This window comes from Pyxicephalus adspersus, chromosome 3 (assembly GCF_032062135.1).
Source record: "Pyxicephalus adspersus chromosome 3, UCB_Pads_2.0, whole genome shotgun sequence".
Classification (NCBI taxonomy): domain Eukaryota; kingdom Metazoa; phylum Chordata; class Amphibia; order Anura; family Pyxicephalidae; genus Pyxicephalus; species Pyxicephalus adspersus.
The window spans coordinates 83,963,446-83,982,361 of record NC_092860.1 but is presented as its reverse complement, the minus strand read 5'-3'; the positions used below and the strand labels follow the sequence as shown (position 1 = coordinate 83,982,361).

Below are 18,916 nucleotides of genomic sequence, written 5' to 3'. Positions count from 1 at the left end.
AGTAACCAATTGGTGTTTGAGAAATTCGTGGGGATGAGGGAAGGGTGATTTTGGCACAGAACAGAAAGTAGGCATTTTTAAGTTTTCTACACACTTGCAATTAGTCACAATTATACGCCTAAGCGTATAACAGCAAAATAAGGGTTCATATGTAAGCTCTACTGTGTATACAATATACACAGTAGGGCTTTGGGGTATCATATATAACAGCCTACATGGTGCAGAAAATGCGCCCATCACTTATCTCACAATAATGCACAGGAAGCTATGCTAGCTACTCATTCCTGCTTGTTGCAATGGTGTCCACCTCGACTCTGGGCCAATGCCCACCCCAGTTACATACAGCACATAGACATCACATCACACATCAACAATGGTGTATTTAATTGCCTGGCAGTGCTGCAGTGAAGTTATTGGTTGGTATGTACAATCCTTCACTGTAATGTGGAGAGGGATTAGTGAAAGATTTGAGCCAGGAACTCTCAGCAGCTACTCTTTTCCCACTTGTAGATATGCAGGAGGGGGCATAATGTCAACATGTCTGCAGTGGCACAAATCACACTATATATATGATTTAAACAACCAGCCTTTTAACTTCAGATATAATTTAGACCACCAAGTGTTGTGCAAAAAAAAAAAAAATATTAAAACACATTCAGGGATAACAGTGACATTTTTGGCCATCTTTTGTTTGGAAATTTGGTTTATTGATTTAGGAAAAAAACAACTTTTAAGCTGACTACCATGAAATATCATTTTTGCTAACCATTTTAAATTAAAACGCTTTAGCTAAAGTAGTGGCGTGATGACTGAAAAGGATGCAAAAAAAAAAAAAAAAAAAACAAAACTCACAAACTATACAAAATATCATAGGTAACATATTTTAAAAAAACACACACACACGTTTGTGTTTCCATTCTGGGTAATTTTAAAGTGTCTCTTGAGTAGCCCTTCCTCCAGCAAGGTAAATTCTTCAACATGCTTTGGAGCCCTTGCACCTAAATGAACCCCCCCCCCCCCAACATATAATAGCTCTTAGGTCAGAGCACCCCAATGCTAGGTCTGATCACTCCCACAAAGAATGGAACAGTAATGTCATTCAACTGTGTAAGCACTGATTACAAGCTTACTGAGGAGTAGATTCAGGATGCTAGGGGGAATACAAAATAGTTAGGTGGTTCACCTAAGAAGGGAATGCAATAACAAGGCACTCTGACGGTCTCTCAGACTTACATGCATTATTGACAAATATGATGTGTTGATGCGTGGATGTAGGTTGGCTGTGCACAATTTCCAGCCAAGTTTGGGCAGTGGAAATTTTACATAGGACTGTAAACCGCTTTCGCGAAAGACACACATTTAACACCGACGTGCCTAATGCCTGAAGGTGTTAACATACAGTCATAGACTGCTCCAAAATGTTCTCAATTTGTAAATGCAGAGTACACCAAAAGACACAGACCTACTATGGATTGTGGAATGGAGAATTGGTGCCTTAGTTTGACTTACTTATCGCATTAACACAGCTTATCAAGTATAAAATGTTTGCCTCTCTGAAAAGCGCACTTTCAATAGTAGAAGCATCAACACAAAACAAATGCTATAAATTAAAAATAAATCTAAGAGTGCTTAGAATGTACAAACTGGGAGCTTGACTTACAATGACGGGTATGGTGTTTGCCCTATAAAGGATCTGCTTGAAAAGTCTGTATCTGTCATACAATGGCTTCATCACCTGTCTTTCACCCTTTGTTACCTGAAAAACAAAAACAAAGTTGCAATGTTATTGCTCTGAAGCCAGCAGCTCAAAATAATTTGTTTTATTGTCACGGTAATTCTTTTTCACACACAAGCCCTGAATGTTTCTGGCAGTTGTGCAATGCTTCAACCAAGGAAGAAAAGTGACATGCTGGAGTGTCAGAGGCTGCATGAAAGAAGACGTTTTGGTGAGCTGCCAAGGTTTACTGAAACAGTCCCCAGTGTTTTCAAACTCCTATGCTAAATTTCAGAGGTGGTAAAGATTTTTTTTCAGACTCACATAGAAATCAAATTTCAATATCATTTGCAGAAACAATTGTTTGTAAACAATTCCAGAGACAGAAGAAAAAGCAAGAGTTGTACAGACAATACTATTCTGTTTGAAAAGGGGAGGATGAACGGCAAAGTACCCCTCTGAATCCACTTCATTAGAAAACAGCAGTCACTGATGTCAGATATTTGGTAATCATGAGTGAGGGATCACTAAATGATGCTGGGGACAGCTGTACAGGTGCTAGATTTTCCATCAAAAGGATGATCAACAACCATTAAGATAAGATATAAGACATTTACACAGTGCATTTCTCCTAACTGGTCAGCTAAGCCATAGACTTGAGTTGCTTGGCAGACAAATATAGTAAAGTGCTAAGATGTGATCTCTCACATGCATTTTAAAAAAGAAATGAAAAGAATACAGATTCCTATTAATTCCCATTTGTTTTCCTCCATTTTGTGTTTTTAAGTATTTTATAGTGCCTACATTAGCATATTTGGTGCAATTCCTAAAGCGGACCTATCACCAACATTTTTTCTTTACATAAAAGGGTAGAAAAACCCTTTACGTAAAGTAAAAATTAATGATTTTTTTAAAAAGGGTGAAGCTCACGCCCACCCACATCACAGCCTTCTCGCTGCCCCTTTTGGGCATGCCAGATCTCGGGTATGTGCAGAAGGGGCTGTAATTGAAAGGAAAAAAAAATGCCAATCTCAGGCATACACAGTGAGATCAGCACATTTTTTGTTCTCATTTACAGCAGGCTATGTCACCTGATCTTGCGCCTGTGCGGTGCAGGATTGGGTGACGTAGCCAGAAGAAGAAGGCGGTGCCCAGCGCTTCCTCCGCACTGGGATGAAGTTGTAATACAGGACGGTACGGGATCCAAGCGAGGACGGTGCAGGATTCGGGGGCTCTGCAGGTACTTTAACATGATGATGATGTTCTATCAAATAAATTTGTTCTGTGCTTAAATTATTTGCTAAAAATAATAATTACTCTTTAGTAATTAGATCATTTATTAGACATTTTTAGGTCCCAATGCTTCAAAGGCTGAATATCTAGGGGCACATTTGAGAGTTCCACCAAATGCAAAAATATTAAACATTAAATTGAAACAACAACATCCTGTATTTCTAGTTTTCTACACAATAGATGAACATATCTAGATGACCACTACATAGTCTAGCAAAAAGACCACTGCTAAGCACACTATAGAGCCTATCATGCATCTATTTAATTTAATCTATATACCTTTAAGCAAAGTGCTTGTGGTTCATAATGGGCTGCAAACTAATAGGCTTACAATACTTTATACCCTTTAGCCCTCTGATTTTTGGCTTGGTTGATTTTAATAAATTGCTTTCAAGCAGGCAGTAGTTTTCCACAAACTACCAGTGCCAAGAACAAAGTCATTTTAATTAAAGTTTCAGGAAAAAAACATTAACGTGAACTGACTCATATATCACTCTAACGAGATGGCGGCTAAACAAATAATAAAGAGGATGATTCTTTATTAGGAATATGGCATTTTTCATATTGTTTTCAATAAAGGAAAAGAAACAAAATTATTAAAGAAATGCCAACTTCACACTTTGTATATTTAACCTATACCTACTTCTGAACCATTCCCCAGATAAGTTATGGACTGGCATAAGGATTTAGATCACACTATCCCTGAGCTAGACTGACAATAAATGTTAACTCTAACCCACAACACCTTGGTTAGTAGTTCCATCCAGGAAAAAGGTAAAAGATACTCTCTGGATGGTACAGGGGACCCTGTGCATCTTTACAACTCAAATCGGATTGCTGCTGGAGGTATGGTAGAGACATAGGTGCTTACTTACATATATGATGGACTAGCTCTTATGGCAAGATTTTTTTTCCCCTAAATTATTCCAATCCATATGACACTTCCCTTGTTTCCCTCTCCCAAAATAGCTCTGCTTTCATTGTCACCTGGCTTTCTGGCATCACAAAAAAAACATCTATATGGGTGCTTGTTCTCTGCTGCCAGACAGCGCATTCCTTTATACTGGAAACAATTTACACCTCTTTCTATTTCCCCTTGGGTGGATTTAGTGAAAAAATTCATGAGACTCAAGGAACTTAAAAGCAATGGATGACAATTTTGAGGCTTACATTGCTCATTGATCGATTTTGCTGCAATCCTCTACTTCCCCCTCCCTCTCTACTAGACTTATAGCTCTACATGGTATCCAATTTATTCTCCAGCCTCATTCTGAGGCCAATATAGATGTGTTTAATGTATTCCCCAACCCCATTTGTTTTAGTCTTGTAATTTCTAACATGAATACAGTTATGTTCACCACCGTTGTACAATTTTCTTCTGTATGATAATTGCTTTATATTATTTGATTTAAAATTATTTTGCCTACAAAGCACAGCATTGTAACCCCAGGACAGAAGTGTTTTTTGACTACATCCATCCCTCATCTCTATTACATAGGGAGGAGGATGAATTTTTTGCACCGAGGTAACCAGGGAAAGGCTAAAAAAATTAATTGTGATTTCAGTTCAGCTGAGGCACTGGAATTGTTTCTGAACGTACTAAAAAAAGTTGTTAGCTCGCTACATTTTTGGAAGGACTAGTGTTTTTATGTTTGTTTGTTTTTTTGATGAAGTAACAATATGCTTAACCTGAATATCCTAACAGACCAATATTAAGCAAATTATTATTAGTGTATACGTTATACTTTACAATACATGGGTTCTAGTTTGTGAATACTGATGACTAAGATAATTTTTTTAAGCACTTCTAAGTAAAAAATAATTTACATAATGGCCATACCATTCTAATGAAGAATGATCTGCAGAGTGTAAGTGTAATACTACCTTGTTCCCACCTACCAATTCTATTTATTTCCCCAATTCCTATAAAGCACATCTATATTCTAAAGGTACTTTTACTTCCACGCTTTGTGCACCTTGCCAGCTATCTCTGGAACACTGTATCCAATTCAGCAACTTTTAGAAATGCATCCGACCAACATTTCTCTCACGTGAGATGTTCAGTTTCACAAGCTTTTCTAACTTAACCTCAGACACTTATTTGTAATTCTAGCAAGGAGGAAAGACATTGGAGTGTGGGGTTCATTCTCACATTATTTGGGAAGCCTGATTTACTTTACACCAGCATTTCCAACAGTGTGATAAATGAGCAGGGACACATTGCTGTGGCAGCACATCATCAGAGCTGAAGAGCAGAAAAAATTCACTGATGTACAATGCTGTGACTGCAATACTTTAGAAAGATGCACAGCAATCTAATTTCTAACATTTACTAATGTTGAGGGGTGCTAAATTTCAAGGTTTTCATATAATTTTTGGTTAATCTATCCTTAATACTTTTAAATACTTGTGAGCAATAATATTTTCTACTTTTAACTGCATTGATGAGGCTGCATTGATATCTGAAGGAAATTAAATGAGCAGGGATACATTTTCTCAGAAAAAGTGCGAAAAAAAAAGAAACATACTGGTCGACCATGAACACTTTCATAGTACAGCAAGGCTTTCTGAAGTGAGACTTTCTCGGCTGCAATCTGATCTCTGGTCATATCCTAAAAACAAACAAAAAAAAAAAACAAATGAATGCATTCTGCATTGCATCTTCTAAAGCAGGCCCACGACCCAAATTTGTTAATTGAGTACATTTAAACCCAAATGGAACTTTTTACATTAACAACAACTTAGATCCAGAAGAAAAAATATACATTTCAGATTTCAATACAAAAAGTAACTGATTGCAGTGTCATTTTACTTATTTGGACAGATCCTGTTGCACAGATATTTGAAGAAAAAAAATGCTTGTATAATAAAGCACCAAACAATGAGGAAGACTAATGACAAAAAAATAAAATAAAACCAGTAGGTAAACGAAAAGCCCAACGTTAAAGGACTTAACTACAAACTACCCAACATCTTCTACTTTATTTCTGTCAGGGAAAGCTAGGCTACATTTACACACACTGAGATTATTTCTTAGTGATTTGGTAAGTACATGAATTGCTCTTTGTCAGGGTACACATGAAATATTTAAGACTGGCTTTGTTTGTAGTCCAATTCAAAATAATATTATTCATTTTTATGTATTAAAAATCTGTGGCTGTTGCCAGACACGTAGGTCACTAACATACTGTTTATATTATAGTATAGTAATATATTATAGTAAAAAGGATACACCCACTTTCTTTGTGGAAACAAAACAGAGTAAGCACATAATATGATTTCCATTACATATTTATACCTTAATATCCTCTGGACGGTTGACCTCCGCTCTCTTCTCATGCAGCTTCTTTTGAATGGTTTCCATCGTAGCTTCTATAGAAGGCTTAGCCACCTTTTCTACCTCTGGCTTTCTCTCTTCCTCCCTCTCAAGCTGGGAACCAAAACTTTTTGGGAGTGTATTGCTCCGCTGTCTCACCTGAGGGACCAGGTCTTCTTCAGACAGCTTGATTTTTGACTCTAAGGAACAGAATTCAAAGTTGTTCAGAGAAAAAAGAATATGACAGTAATATGTGAAATGGACAAATTATTTGTTGATGTACATGGATAGTTATCTATTAATACTGCATTTAAATCTACATTTTTTTTTTGCTAATCTACCAAATCAACATTTATCACATTTCAAACATATTGTGTACTTGAAGTCTATTACAATACATTTCTAAGCACATATTCCAATACTTTATGGCTTTTAAGACCCAACTACACTCAGTCAGACTATATCTGACCAAGTCACACAAAGATGTGGCAGGTCATGCCTAATAAAATAATGGCTATCCAAAAAACCATTGTGTAAACCATTACATTACAGAGTGCATACCTCTAATATATGTTCTGTTTAGAACATGCGTTGGTTGGTGTGCACTGCTATATCTATATTTACTACTGAATGAGCACTGCCCTAACACTGTTGTGACCGATATAATACAAACTAGATACAACAGCAGGTGAACAAATTCAAAAACTGGCGTAATAATGTTTTCCCTCTGATGAATATGAAAGATTTCAATTTTACGTCTATTTGGTTGTGTACATGTGCCACTTCGGAATAGAGTGCTTTTAAAAAGAAAAGGCGTATCTAAAGAAAAGCTCAGAGCTCTTCCTTTAAAGTTGAAAATGTTTTTTGCATGTGTTAGGCCAATCACATAACATTTTTTCGTTTCCGCTACAGGAAAAAAATAAATCTATGATACACCTCAAAACATTTTATTTCAACAGGTACCAAACATTGCAACTAATAAACAGGAATTATCAGGTTCCAAGCAACTATGTAAAAGACGTGTACATTCCGGTTATCACACTAGCAGGAGGCGTGCAATGTACTTTGTAATTACCTTTAAGCTGCTTCCGGAACTTGGTTAGCTCATTCATCCATTTAAAAACCTCTGGATTTGTAGCTTTGTCACGATGTGAAGGCTGGCAAAATGGAAGAGGGAAATTACCATCAACAAAAGACAACCTTTGTAATACCTTAACAATCAACAACCTAAAACACTACAAAATGATGTAGCCTTGCCACTAATGCAAGCTTTAGATTTTTATTTTTGCTTTGTATTTTATTGCCGTCAAAGTACAAGTGTCAGAATGTAAGGCCATCCTTTCTCATGCCCGAAATCAGTAACAAACCTTCAAATACAGTCATACACCAAAGATGGCATCAGGATAACATTAGACCTTGCAAGCTGACACTACTGCTCTGTCATAGATATTAACATAACCTAACTATTGTTTTTGGATGCTTCTCTTTAAGGTCTATATATTGAAATTAAAAGGTGAAAGGTCCTTACCCTGTATTTTCGTTCTTCTTCAAACCTTTCCTCAAACTTGCGGATTTTTTTCTTTAGACTTTGAATTTTGCGTGTGATCTGTGCAGGTGTCAGGTCCTCATCCCTGTCCTCTTCATGAGATCCCAGTGAAGAGCTGCGTCTACGACTAATAGAAAAACAAGAAAAAAAGATTAACACATGCAGTGAGGCATGTTTGTACATCTTAAACATATTCTTTATAGAGACTCATTGTATATGCATTTACAGTTTTAGAAAGCATAACATGTATCTTCATGGAAACAAAAATCCTATTTCTTTATTAGGTTAGTGTATGTACCAAACCCTTTCTTACAAGTGTCCAGTAATACAATACAATGTACAGTAGTACTTACACAGGAAAGGGTGGTCAGCAGTGTGTGACAATAGACTGTGCTGTACAGTGTTAGACTGAAAACACTGAATATGTTGAACGGAAGGAAAAGTGAAGAAAGGACATAAATTACATTTTGCTGCTCTTTTATTGTCCAAACAGCAGCTTGTAAGGAGGGGCATATTAAAGGAAACAGATCTAATAATCACATGATAGATTGGGGAGTACCATTACCAAACTTTTAGGAGGAGACGGTTGAAGATTTGTAGAAAAGGCTATTTAAAGGTTGCATATAGCAAATCTTTACAATATAATTTTTGCTTAAGCTTTCTTTTAAGTTATTATGAATTGCTGCATAATAGGCTAAACCGTTACAACATGAATACATACCTCATGAAAGAGTGAGAGTTAGGGGGTGATGGAGGTACCTCTGTGTCATCCAGGTATTGCTGGCTATGCCCGTATGCATAAAAGCGAGGAGATAACATAGGGTCACTGTCTGCTTCAAGTAAGTGACGAATCAGGCGTCCAGCCTGAGGAGACAGGCGTGCTTCATCTGAATCTGCACCATCACGATCCCAAGAAGCCGGAACTGGAGCTGGTTCTATGGAAGACAAGTGCAACAAATGGCAAAAACGTATTAACACTAAAGCTTCCTGAAAAAATCTAAAGATAAAAATTGAAAATATACACATATGGATATTTTGTAAATAGGAGCCTTATGAATGTCTACCATAAGGTGACTGTGTCCCACCACATTATTTTAAACAGTGATGTAAACATACTGAAACTAAGACAATGAAATCATGGCAAATATGGAATACTGGCAGTGTCTCTAACAGTCAAAAAACTGGAAACTGGTATGAATTTTGAGAAATGGAAATGTGAAGCAGTGTTATAGTAAAATAGATCCTAGAATGTGCTTTGATACATCAAGATAAACAACTTCCATGTCCTCAGAACTACTTGACCCAGATCCATGTGAAGTTTCCACCTTGACTAATCTGATTTGCGTGCTCCTGCTTAGAGGGGGAAGGATTAAACTGGAGCTTTGATCATGTGTGCTCTATCAAACAGGCAGCTAGCACCCAGCTATTTTTTATGGGTATAAACAAGTTTTAAAAAAAATATTTGCTATAATATGGGAATTTTTATCAAGTACTGAAGCTATGAACTGTCGGTTTGTACAAAAAATGCAAAACACAAAATAAATACTTATATGCAGAAGTAATCAACATTACGGAATTTCTGATAAAGGTAAAATGTCTGAAGAAAATATGGAATTTCCGTTTGAAAACAGACCTAGAGTTTAAGACCAATTTATGCCAATAAGTAAACAAGATGCATTTCTCAGAGCAGTTCTTTTGATTAGTGTAGAATATTAGCTTTGGGAATTAAATGAACTACATTTAACTACAAGTCATGACTTCTCATCTAGACACATGGATTTAATTGTATACGATACCAGGGTTCTCCCCAGGCCCTTTTAGCTGGGCGCACCACCTGGCACTTTTCAGCACCCACTTGGCTGTTTTTGGGTGGTTACTAAAGAGTTTGGTCACAATACAGGGGCTGCCACCCACCTACAATTTCTTCCCACCCGGCTTAAAAATTTTTCTGGGATGAGCACTGGATACCTTCTATTTGACTGTGCTAGGCCAATCAGGGTCTGCTGTGTTTCGCATATATTTGTATGCTGTTCTGCATGAAACTAGAAAATATTCTGAACGTTGTTCCTGATTCTGTCTTAGACTACAATAGAAGCATTTACTATGGAGACAAACTTAGGTTTCCTGTTTTCTATTTGATTGAAGATAAATTGCTGTGCTAGCCTATTTGTTAATTGTTTGAAGGAGATGGCAGTCTAGCATTCCAAGCATACAGAGGATAAAGCTTAAATCAATACATGAAAATATGGCATGCGTTATTAACAGCTTGGTGAAATCATTTTAATACGAAGGGCAGCTGTTCATTGTGGGAGTCTGGTAAAATGAAGTGACAAAAGCACACCTATTGTCTGCACAATTATGTAATTTAAAAATGTTAACTTTTCTACTCTTGGAACTAAATTCTGCATTTCTGAACTCTTCATTTACATTGGTATCCATCACTTTCTCACTTTATCAGTAGCAAGGTATTTTTAGGTGCAGCAGCACCCTCATTAAGATGAGTATTTAGAATACTATGTGATATCCATGCTGAACATTCTAGAATCTGCCTAACTGAAATGCAAAAAGGAAAACCTGCACTGAATTTGGAAGATAAAGTACAGACTAGCCATAACTCCAGATGCTACAGGGTTAAAAAAAAGTAGACAAAAAAAAAATCAAACTGGTCTCAGGCAATAGCCAACAAATCCTTGATATCCAGAATGTACTATTCTATCTAGGTATCTACAGTGGGCATACTTGGGGAACTAAGGGCTGTCAACATAGTATTGTTAGCTTGACCTTGATAGATGACATGCAATTCAAAAGGTCCAATATTCAGGTGAAGTTCAGGATAACCAGGAAAAATATATGAATACATTTTAATGGATCCAATGGTTTAATTGGATAAAGAGATGTACAAATTATATTTAGGGGTCTTAGCTTATTGGAATGCAACACCTCATGAAAAGGGGTTAAAGGTGTACAAATATAACCATAAAGCACACCAAAATAAAATAGAAACCCCCCTGCCAGGTCTATAATAGAGAAATGCCTAGCTGAAAATGCTGTATCTCAGAAAAGTGTGTAAAGCTTTACAGGTTTGGGAGGCAACCATCACACAAAGGTCAGGCAGTAATGATAAAAGTCGTCAGAAGATGAACCAGAGGGGCCTTTATGCATCTAGAAAGTTACATTGCTTTTGGAGGTGATATGACAAATGTTTATTTTTTAAATAAATTATGTTGAATGGATTTTATATTGGATAGAAGAAGGAAGGATTAAAAAGCCGTCAGGCTGTCAGTGGTCTTTGTAACATGGGGGAGAACCTCTGACAATAACAATAATTACAGCTTAGTGTATATTAGTGTAGTGGTGACTGGGGGAAATGTTTTATACATGGCTGGCCATTGGGAAAATGTCACCCTAAGAAATAGCCAAAAAGATTACTGACTCATTACTCAAGGAACCACTATCAAACTTTGGAAAAACCCTGGTTAAGAAACACTGCGTTAAGAGTCTGCTCACTTCCCTCCTGATTACAATATTGCAAATGGGAAAAAATATCTAAAAACCACACAGATTAAAAAGATATAGAAAGAGAGAAATAAAGAATGTTGTGTTCGGTCATGTTGCAGTGCTATGTTGAGAGATATACAAACATGGCAATAAAAGATTGCCATTAAGTCTAACCCCTACTAACATTAACAAAAACAAAAAAAGTTTAGGTTCTGTCTTACCCTAGACATGGGCAGGTAATCAGACAGAGGTGAATACTTTGAATCAAATGTCTCAGATTGTGCCTGCATTTCATAATAAAAAAACAACCTCCAGTATTACTTTTGCTTGCTTGGATAACACTGTGTAAACACGCATTTTCCCATTCTAGCTAAAAGCTCTTAGGGATTTTTGAAAAGAAATGACAAAGCATTATTAAATACCTAGACTTAAGGACTTTGTTTGTGATCACAGCATGCAGAATTGACATCAAAGCAAAAAATACAATTTAATAAAGTATCTTCCAATGTACAATAAAAAAGCATGTTGCTCCAAAGCATTTATTTCCCATGGTAACTGAGAAATAGGGACTGGGGAAGAAACTGAAAACAAAAGCAGAAATCTCCCAAGCATAAAGGGATTAGCATTGCTGCACTAAAACTTATAGTGGATTGTTGCTGCAAGTATAACTTGTCACCAGACTGCAAACAAGTGATATGAAATGACAGTATGCAATGCAATGATAAAAAAAATATATATATATACATATATTACACACAAACAGACATACATGGATCCCAGGGAAAAAAGCAGAGCCATGATAATAAATTGTTTCTTTCTGTTGGACTGTAATATTCTCCATCATGTTATAAATCATAATGATATCATTTTAGGAGATCTTTTTTATTTTTGCAAGAAAAACACTGAGCTCAGAACCGCAGATGTCGAACAACCATCTGTTATCCTTTTTGCATTAAATATACACATTGTTATAGTCTAATTTAAACATGCATCAATTAAATCTGTTTATCATCAACTATGTCCATAAGTAAATAACTGCAGTTGATCACCCCCATCCAAACCTGGGCTGTATTGTTTCATACATTACAAACTTGGACTGCTGCCCATGGCTTCACAAGAGCACAGGAAATTATCGACTCACAAGCTTTATGGCAAAATCAACAGGTATATTTCTGCCCTTATCACTCAGGCATAACTAAACACTTTTATCTGTATAATTAGCAGACAAAAAGGAGAAAATCAGCAAAAAAAAAAAATAAAAAATGTACTAAAGCCATTAAAACACAATAACAAATGCCTAGGGAGAACACTGCTATTATCAGAATTTTAAGGAAATACAAGTAAATAGGTGTTATATTTACAGCCCCATTTTTCTTTTCTACAGGTTGAACATTTTCCTGGTGCAGGAGGCAGAGAGGCAGATGTGGATAGGTGAATGAGGGGGATTATGAGCAGTTATGAGCATTAAAATTGAGCAGTCAAATGCCACGCATTAACTCCGTTGAAATGCCATACCTCAAGAAAAATCTCAGAAAAGCATTAAACAGGAAACCAATGATTCAGTTGTAACCATAATAATTGCAATCCTGAAGGCCAAGGTAAGTAGGTGACAAACACACCTAGAATAAAGTTGGAATTGTATTACCCTCCTCCCCTCCTCTGTTTGTGGCACTTTGAATGGATGGATCACCCTCCTTGTGGAAAGATTCCTTCCTGTGGCACCCAGAGCAGGTAAAAAGATGCTCTTCAAAAGGGCAGTAGTGTATTTTCACATAATTTTATTTGTTCTGTGTTCCCCATAAAGGACATCAAAGTGGCAACCAGAAAAAAAGGGCTAGGGTACACAAAACTAACTGTACAGGTCTATTTTCCATTTAATTATAGCAGTGGATTTAGGGAGGGAATTTGCCCAGCATTAACGGACCTTCCATTTTTCTGGGTCTGCTTTAACCCTACTATAACTATTATAACGCCAATCAAATTTTAAAGACCATCCATGGACAGAATTGAATGTATGGTTTTAGTACTATAATCCTTAAGAAAACCGTGAATTTGCCATCCTGTGAGGAAAAATAATATAAAAGGATTAGGCAAATAATGATACATTGCTGGCTGTGTCAGAAAGGCAATGATGATAATTTGTGTGTAAGCATTTTGCGTCTTCAATATGTCTTCAATGCATATTCACAAACATGTATTACACTTAAGATCAATTTCAGATCTACCGATTCTTTCCCAAAGATCTCGCATGGATGTGTATAATACAGACTTTGATTCATAATAAACATGAAATGCTCACATACTGATACAATGATAATGCATTTAGGAAGTGTACAATCGATCATTTCATAGTATAACACCATGTGGTTTTAGCACTAAATACATGAGACGGTTACACCATGGCAAGAGATGTACACCTAAATCCCAAAGTCATGATGATTTGTGTAGCATAAGGTGTGTAGGTGGAGTCTATTGACAATGTGCTTCCTCATAATGAACAGGCAGGCAGGGTGATAATAACCCTAATGCCAAGTCACAGTCTCTCCGAGGTCTTTACGTTCTTATATTGCTTAGTGTTAAGGAACGCCCATGTGCTCTAACAGTTGTTGCTTTGTTACCTTACATTTACAGTTGACATTTTTTTAACTATGTTCACATTTTAGGAAATAAATCTAAGCCTTATTACATGCAAATATTAGCAAGAGTTGGAATTTTGCCAAATAGTAATCAACTATCTTATCTTCTAAATAAAAAAGGGGCAGTCTATTTATTTTGCACCTTTTACCTGGTACATATAAACATAAATACATAGCGAAAGACTAAAGATTAAAAGCAAGGAGTGATAAACAGAAAACAAGATGCAAGTAAACAAAGTGCTATAATCACCTACTGTAACACACACCCCTCAACTGTACAGGAAAAGAAACCTTTTGTCAATGTATTACTATTTCACTATATATTCCTCCGGTTCATATAGCCAAAGACATGTATGAAAAAAAAAAATATATATATCCCTTACCTTCCCATTTGTTGTCATCACAAAGAGAGGTGAGGTCCAGACGGGGTACTTCTGGGACAAAGCCTTCCTGACCAACGTCAACATCAAGGCTTCTTTGTGGTCTCAGTTCAGAGTTATTCTGCTGCTCCTGAATTTTCATTTTTACAGCCTGGATAAAAAATTTCCCCAGGAAAATAAAAAAAAAAGATTTAAAAATGAGAAGCCTCAATGACGATTGCACATTATCAGATGTCTTACAATGCAGGGGAGGACTGGTGAAAAGCCACAGCTCAGGCTACATGTGCATGCACCCCAGTGATTCCATGCTCCATGACCCTCGCATGCTAATTGGTCAAATGATCCGCCTGAAGAATACAACGCCCCTCTGTGCGCCTTGAACTTTCCCTGGCTCTTAAAGAAAACAGCAGCCTCCTTCCCTAGGCTGTGCCTATTCTGCTGTATCAGTGTTACATGCACAGACTCTCAGATCAGTCTTTGAGGAATTACCACTCCCTTTTGTTGACAGCAGCAATGATGAGACAAAAAAAAAAAAAAGAAGCTGAATAACGTTCTCACTGTTGCTAAGGCTCATGCAGCAACACATTCTTTGCTGGGCTCCCTCAGGCAAACAGTGCAGGAAAGGATGTATAATTCTGCAATATAGGCTTAAATAATCCTTGTATGCCAACTTAATCATATTCCGGTCGCAATCACATCTTTAGTCCTGTGAATATTTTTTCAGCTGGGTTTATGTGAAGGAGGGCATACTCTTTGCTATTTATAGGGGAGCTGTGAATATTGAGGCAGCACTGAGCTTAGAGTTTGGCAACTCAGCTGGAAACAATACAAGTGTTGGGCAAAAGCCAAAAAGCACACAAAGATAGTACACTGGATAACACTGCAGAGAGACGTGTATGATTATTTGGAAAACTCAATCATGCTACAGTGTCACTGCTCAAGGATACCCTGTATTTTAACCCCTCACAAGGGGAAGAAAATCTCCAAATAATTTAAATGATCGATGCAAGAATTGTTAACATACTAACAGCTCCCTAGAGGTAAACTAATAAATAAAAAAAATAAATGACTACATGTAGTAATACAATAAGATCCTAATATTATATGATTGAATTTAAATGCTGAATTTGCTCTTAAAGGACTTGTTAATGTTATTGTGTTTATATAATATAATTTTGTAAAACATTTACAAGTATATCATCTCGTTTAAATTAGATTAGCTTAAAAAATAAATGTAGCTCCATCACGGCTGAAAGTAGGTCATTAAAGTGTCAGAAAACAAATTTACCAAATTTTCACAATACTTTTTAGAATGCAGAAATGAAAATATGCAGCAATATGAATAGATACAGTATGATATTTAATGCTCATTGCTAGGTTTATGCTGCATAGAACTCAAAAGCCCTCCCTGATTATTAGGAGAGGACCCTGCCGCAAAGAGCTTACAATCTAAGAGGTGGGGGATCTCTGTGAGGTGCTTGTTGCTACCATCTTCAAAGCAATTGTATACTTTTGACATCCAAAACTTCCCGATACTAATTAAGGTAGCGCTATGGAAGATTTTTAATAAAATGCTACTTTTCATACTTTTTCTTCCAGTCAACCCACAAAAACATTAAAGAAACACATACAATTCAATCTACAGATGATTACTTAGGGGAAAAAAAGCCCATATAACTCAAGTTTATACTTAAACAATGTAACCAAACAGAGAACAATACTGCAACAAAAAAAGAGAGCGATACTGCTATCAAGCCTATGAATCTCATCATTCCTATAAAGTGGACCTAAACCCAAGAACTGAACTGTTTGAATAAAGTAAACTCTCCAGATGGGTTTCTGATCGTGTAATCGTGCCGACTAGATACTACCTAACAAGATGCAGAGAGATGCACATCAGAACATGTTGGGAGCAGCCCCGCCAACTACAGGTAGTCCCCAGGTTACATACAAGATAGGGACTGTAGGCTTGTACTTAAGTTGAATTTGTATACAAGTCGGAACAGGTACATTATTTTAATCAATGCAATTAGGACATACATGTTTGCCTCAACATAATATTGGGCAGTGTGGTGTTAGTTACTGTATAAAATCCTCACTGTGAGTTAATCACAAACAAAGCAAAAACACAAAGCAAAAAAAAACAAATCTTTATGGAGCCTAGACATTTATTAACTTTTGGAGCCAGCTGTACTTTGATATGCAAAAATTAAAAACTGCAGAGTTTGTCATTAAATAGTTACAAGATGTTACAGATCAGCTCAACTGTTAAGATCACCCACAACCTCAAGATTTCTTCTGCAAGTCATGCAAACCGCAACCCCCCCCCCCCCCCCCCCTCCAATCAAGCCTCCATCCTGCATAGGAGGGAGCAGTGAAGCCCCACTCGTATCTAGGAGCCGCCCTTACGTTAAATGTCCTTGACTCGGGGACTAAATTACATTTAGGTCCATCTTAAACCTTTGCACAAGTCAATTACATATGTAAGAAAAAATAGGTATGAGCAAATATACATTAATAATATCTCTGTATCTACAGTCTGTTATGGCTGCTTTAGTCCAAAGGGGTTTAATTACTAAAAGGCGCAAACGTACTTTGCTAAGTGTATGTAGTTGCTTTGTTAGTATAATTTGGCTTTTAATTTCCTATGCAAACCTAATAACACATTCATCCTATTTACTAACATATCTCAACTCTGATCCACTCCATCTGCATTCACAAAGATTGATGCTAACCGAGTCATCTAATCAGAAATGTGTGAAAGGTGGTGCCAAGCTCTCTAACCTCAACCTCTGACACGGATCTCTGACTGGACTGCTGAAAAGGAAGATCTTGGCATCAAGAAGGGACAGAACATTCCTAGGTACTGACACCAATCAGGCAGCAGCCAAATCCTACCAATTAGACATATATTTATTGGCACAAGTATTTGTGTACAAAGTACATTTTACTGATAAGAATGATAAGTAAATGTTTTAAAATTGCTTAGCCTTAGGCTGAAAAAAAATTATTTTGTAGTTAATCATTTCTTAAAGCTTGCAAATAAAACATTTGTTTAATAAAAAATAAATATTTAGACTTTAGTTAGTAGGTAAATATTTGACTCACAGGAGGTAATCTCAGGCTCTCTTTATCATGTTCGTTCTCTTTGCTGTAATACAAAAAAACAAAAAAAAAAAAAACGGGAAAACCATGTTAACACGTCTATTGTTTAAATAGCATACATTTCTCCATTTATGGGTGTGTAATATACAAAGACTTAGAAAATAAATGCATATAATAAGACAAATCAAAAAAATGCAAAAGAATTGGGAAAACAGACAAATCTATTAAAGGATACCTTCAATACCCTAAAGTTTCCACCCCACATTTTGAGAAAGAATTGCAACTATAAATTACCTGGGCTCTGACAAAACTTCCATTCCAGTGAATTCGAGTCTGTCTACGCCTTTAGAGGTGACAAAGCTCTCTGTGCTCTGAAAGAAATAAAAACAATAACAAAAATAACCATTAAGTACTGAGAACTTTAAGAACGTTATTTCTACTTTAATCACTATTATGAAGAGTACGGTCATGCAAATTTACAGACACAGCTGAATGTTAAAACTCAAATTCCTGTCTGCCTCATCAGGATCTACAATAGATATTCAAAAATAAATATTCAAGGGATGGAAAAGCTATAAATGTCTGTTTAGTTTTTCCCCGCATAATACCTGGCTTAATATTTTTATTCAGGCTTACGTTAGGCATGGTCACCACAGGTGCTTTAGGATGTGAACATACATGTAAATCAGGAAAATGATTACAAAGGACAAACCATGAGGTTACTCAGATCTCCACAAGCAGGGTTCTTTAGAACTTTAAAATTCTTCCAGATGGAGAAATTTCCACCTCTCCAATAAATAACCACTGACACTACTAATCATTTTGGCTATTTGTACAGAGTATCTCTCACTGTCCAAGTACCATGATCTTTGGAGCTGTACATTATTCTCAGCATTACTATACGATAAAAAGGTTAGGAAAGGCCAAGTTACATGGTGAAAAGATTTAATCTTTATGTCCTCACATTATTGTGACTAAACATTGTTATGTCCTCACATTGTGCTGACTAAATCACTGTTTTGTCATTACTATCTTGTGATGACTGTAGACAGTTTTTCTTTCACAGAGAAATGTTAGGAGGACATGTATAGGGACTCTGGAAACAGTGTTTCACACTTTCACAAAGATAATCTGAAAAAAATGACTGTCAGCACAACTTGAATGTTTCCTATGACTTGGCCAAGTCACCGTGCATAGAACAAAACTCCAGTGCATCGTATCAGCTCTGTGCAGCTTTCTACTTTCACACTAGATAGCATTCTTTACAAATTTGAGAGGAAATGGTTTCCCTTGGAACAGACTTTTAATGAACTTTCTGATGCTTAGACCTCAAATGCAGATTTTAATCTTTACATGTCAGTTTCAGAACAACAAAGTAAACAATTGCACATAGAAGTAATCATTTAGAACAGTGGTCGCCAACTTGTG

General features: G+C 36.5%; 1 protein-coding gene across 4 annotated transcripts in view; it reads right to left on the bottom strand.

Annotated features, from left to right (window-relative positions):
* Positions 1–18,916, bottom strand: part of FAM13A (family with sequence similarity 13 member A) — a 107,131-nt gene that overhangs the window by 11,158 nt on the left and 77,057 nt on the right. For all 4 annotated transcript variants that reach the window (XM_072405507.1, XM_072405506.1, XM_072405508.1 and 1 more), the window contains 9 exons: positions 17,783–17,859; positions 17,492–17,534; positions 14,387–14,534; positions 8,591–8,804; positions 7,852–7,996; positions 7,399–7,480; positions 6,306–6,523; positions 5,536–5,619; positions 1,661–1,756 (listed from right to left, as the gene is read on the bottom strand). In XM_072405507.1, coding sequence (XP_072261608.1) covers positions 1,661–1,756; positions 5,536–5,619; positions 6,306–6,523; positions 7,399–7,480; positions 7,852–7,996; positions 8,591–8,804; positions 14,387–14,534; positions 17,492–17,534; positions 17,783–17,859 — 1,107 coding nt within the window. The remainder of the gene's footprint in view (positions 1–1,660; positions 1,757–5,535; positions 5,620–6,305; positions 6,524–7,398; positions 7,481–7,851; positions 7,997–8,590; positions 8,805–14,386; positions 14,535–17,491; positions 17,535–17,782; positions 17,860–18,916) is intronic.